The sequence below is a fragment of the Microtus ochrogaster genome, unplaced genomic scaffold (genome assembly GCF_000317375.1).
Source record: "Microtus ochrogaster isolate Prairie Vole_2 unplaced genomic scaffold, MicOch1.0 UNK26, whole genome shotgun sequence".
Taxonomy (NCBI): Eukaryota; Metazoa; Chordata; class Mammalia; order Rodentia; family Cricetidae; genus Microtus; species Microtus ochrogaster.
In genome coordinates this window covers 1,143,766-1,147,278 of record NW_004949124.1, presented here as the reverse complement: position 1 = coordinate 1,147,278, position 3,513 = coordinate 1,143,766, and the positions used below count along the sequence as shown (strand labels likewise).

The following is a 3,513-nucleotide window of genomic DNA, read 5'->3' as shown; positions in this document are numbered from 1 at the left end:
GCTTTGGAGCCTGTCCTGGAACTCGCGCTGTAGACCAGGCTGGCCTCAAACTCACAGAGATCCGCCTGCCTGATTAAAGATGTGCGCCACCACCGCCCAGCCAGTATTTTCTTAATGTGTTTTTGTCTCCTCTCTGCTATTTTGCTGCTATTTAAAGCCATTGTCACCATCACCGTCTTTGCTTCTGTTTTCATTCTCACCCATCTCTAATAGTCATTTTCCACGTTACTACTCATCTCGTCATCGTCTCTTCCAATAACCGGCAGGATTTTCCACTTGCAGATCCCTGTGTTTGTAAAACTTTAAGGCTTTTAGCTTGGGCTCCTGTACAGTCTGCACCCGTCTGGACCGGTGTCCGTGCCTGCATCATGGTCTTCATCCCCTCACCCACGTTTCTCTCACTTTTGGAATATCTCCTCCCATCATTTGTTCATTTCTGAAAGCTCAGCTCCTCATTTGTTTATTTAATGTAAGGATATCTTGTCTGCTTGCAAGTCTTCACTATGTATGTGCCTAGTGCCCATAGAAGCCAGGAAGGTTTTGGATGCCCTGGGAGTGGAATTGCAGACTGTTGTGAGTGTTGGGAATGGTCTCTGGGAAAGCCACAATTGCCTTTAACTGCTGAGCCGTCTCTCTAGCCCTCGCTTTTCTGAATTAGGCCCACTCTGGTGGCCTCATTGCTCACTCTGTGTGTCAGTAATGTCCTATAGAGATTCGGACTTGATCATTACTGTTACTTTATTACTTTATTTATTGGGTTTTTATGATAAGGCCTCATGTAGCCCAAGGTGATCTGGGGCTTAGTACTTAGTACATAGCCAAGGCTGGCCATGTGTGGCTCCTCCTGCTTTTACCTCCCTCATGCTGGTCTGTGCCATGACCAGTTTGAGACTTCTCTTAACACACACAGTGCGACACTGTAGCTTTTATCTGTGTACTCTTGATTGGCTACAGCAGAAACTGTGTCTTATTTCTGTTTCTATCCCCCCTTCCCCATAAGGGGATGTAAATGTGTTGAGTTTTGTTGGGTTTTTTGTTGTTGTTGTTGTTGTTGTTTTGGTTTGGTTTGGCTTTGGTTTTTCGAGACAGGGTTTCTCTGTAGCTTTGGAGCCTGTCCTGGAACTAGCTCTTGTAGACCAGGCTGGCCTCGAACTCACAGAGATCCACCTGCTTCTGCCCCCTGAGTGCTGGGATTAAAGGCTGGGATTAAAGGCATGTGCCCTCACCTCCTTTAGAATTTGAAACATTGATGCAATATAATCCTTCAGCTATGATGTCACTGTAACAGATTCCTGGGAAACGGAAATTTTCTCTTTGTTTGTTTTGCTTTTTTAATTCAAGGTTTCTCTGTGTAGCCCTGGCTCTCCGAGAACTTGCTCTGTAAACCAGGCTGCCCTTGAACTTAAAGTTCTGCCTGCCCCTCCCTTCTAATGGTTGAGATTCAAACTGTGGGTCACCACACCCAACTCAGTACTAAGTTTTTAACGCAAGAATTTCTGAGAGCAAGAAGGGTGGAATCACCGATGAAAGTCACTTATCCCTGAGTCAGAACTCAGTATTTGAAGTCTTTGTTTCAGGCCTGCGGTCTTTCTGGTGTGGGGTCCATCCAAGTGGAGAGCAAGGCTCGCTTAGCTCGGCGTCTCCCTGCACACTAATTGACGCCTTTATTATTTTCCCACTAAACCTTGAGAGGCAGGGATTCTTAAAGCTGACTCTTTGGGGATTGTTTGGATTTTTTTTCCTCTTAGGTTCTTTCTTGACAGTAGTAGCTGTTGTGATTTTTTTAAAAATTATCTTGTTTTTGATAATGACTGTTCATTATCAATTGTAAGATGAACTATACATTTAAGATGCAGAGTTGTTTTTCCTTGCAGTAACTACTTTGCTGTAGACACCGCATCTGCAATAGCCATTGCCCTGATGACCTTCGGCACCATGTATCCCATGAGTGTGTACAGTGGGAAAGTCCTTCTCCAGGTAAGGCTCTTGTCAGCATCGCGTGTTCTCTTGCCAGGTAGAAACCTGGCATGTGTACTAGCAGATAAATATAAATATTTAAAATATTAAAGATTGAAGAGCTGTGTTAGCAGCCAAGTCAGACAGTAATTTCTGAAACTCGTTTAGCAGAAATTGGTTGGCATTTCATTGCCCTGTAATATTTTAGGCTCACGTTCTTCTGTGTTCCCTGTGGCATGCGATCATGAATTTATATTTATTTGCCTCTAATTGAATTTTAAAGGAAAGCAATATTATTGAGTATTTTTTAAGAGACTTAATTTATTTGGGTAAATAGGCTCTGGGTTTTATACATAGTCTAGTTACTCTTGGTTTTGTTTTGTTTTTCTCTAGGCCCTGGCCATCCTGAACTCACTATATAGACTATGCTGGCATTGAACTCAGATCCTCCTGCCTCTGCCTCCAAGTGGTGGGATTGAAGGCGTGTGCCACCAGTGCCCAGCTACCGTTCATTTTTTTTTTTTTATTTCCCATCATTGGATGGTGTGCACCTGAGCATCTGTCTGTGTTGCAGCTTGTGCAGGGAGGAGCCCTCAGATATCAGAGGAGAGCTCAGGTCCCCTGGAGCTAGAGTTACAGGCAATCAGGATCTTCCAGTTAGGGAACAAACTGGTCCTTTTGTTTGTTTGTGGTTTTCTGAGACGGGGTCTTCCTTCATTTCCCTAGCAGCCCTGGAACTCACTGTGTGGAGTCACAGAGAGCCTCCCAAGGTGTGTCTCTCCACACACAGGAGTGGTGAGGGCTCTTAACTGCTGAGCCATCACTCAGCCCCTGGCTGGTTGGTTCCTTAAGTCTCATGGGATTCCAGAGAGAGCAGCTTCTTCCTTCCTCTCTGGGAGCCCCTCCTGCTCTCAGCAGTTTTTTCCTTAATCTAAGTTTTCTCAAAAACAAACGAAAAACCCACAAATGAGTGTGTGCCAATTAGCGATGTCATCCTACTGAGCCAGTGAGACCTCTTCTTCTAAATCATAGTAGGACACATGTCAAAAATCAAAGGCTGGTGTGAAATCTGTTTATGGGTGTGAAGGGGGCTTCAGAATCATTATTGCAAAATTATTTTCTCCCTAGCTGTTCATGCTTTATTTTATTTTTCTAGACTACACCACCTCATGTTATTGGTCAGTTGGACAAGCTGATCAGAGAGGTAAGATGGAATAATAAAGAAGTCTTTTTCTTGGTTTGTTTTTGGGTTTTTCTTTGGTTTCTTTTTGTAGCCCTGGAGCCTGTCCTGGAACTCGCTCTGTAGACCAGGCTGGCCTCAAACTCACAGAGGTCTGTTTGCCTGGGTGGGATTGAAGGTGTGCGCCACCACCACCCAGCAAATAAGTCATTTTTTAAAAAGTTTATGTTAGGGAAGTTAAAGGGTGGGTATAATCTATTCAAGTCGAGAATTTTATTCGGGAGAGTTTGTGTTCACTAACAGTGGAGGTTGTAGCACAGGGACGGAAGTGAGCACTTGAGCAGCTGCTCAGTCTGGAAGCTAAGTTGACTGGAAGC

At 44.3% G+C, this 3,513-nt stretch overlaps 1 protein-coding gene across 2 annotated transcripts in view; it reads left to right on the top strand.

Annotated features, from left to right (window-relative positions):
• Positions 1-3,513, top strand: part of Slc30a6 (solute carrier family 30 member 6) — a 28,690-nt gene that overhangs the window by 19,876 nt on the left and 5,301 nt on the right. For both annotated transcript variants that reach the window (XM_005367939.3, XM_026789698.1), the window contains 2 exons: positions 1,875-1,977; positions 3,113-3,160. In XM_005367939.3, the coding sequence (XP_005367996.1) occupies positions 1,875-1,977; positions 3,113-3,160 (151 nt within the window). The remainder of the gene's footprint in view (positions 1-1,874; positions 1,978-3,112; positions 3,161-3,513) is intronic.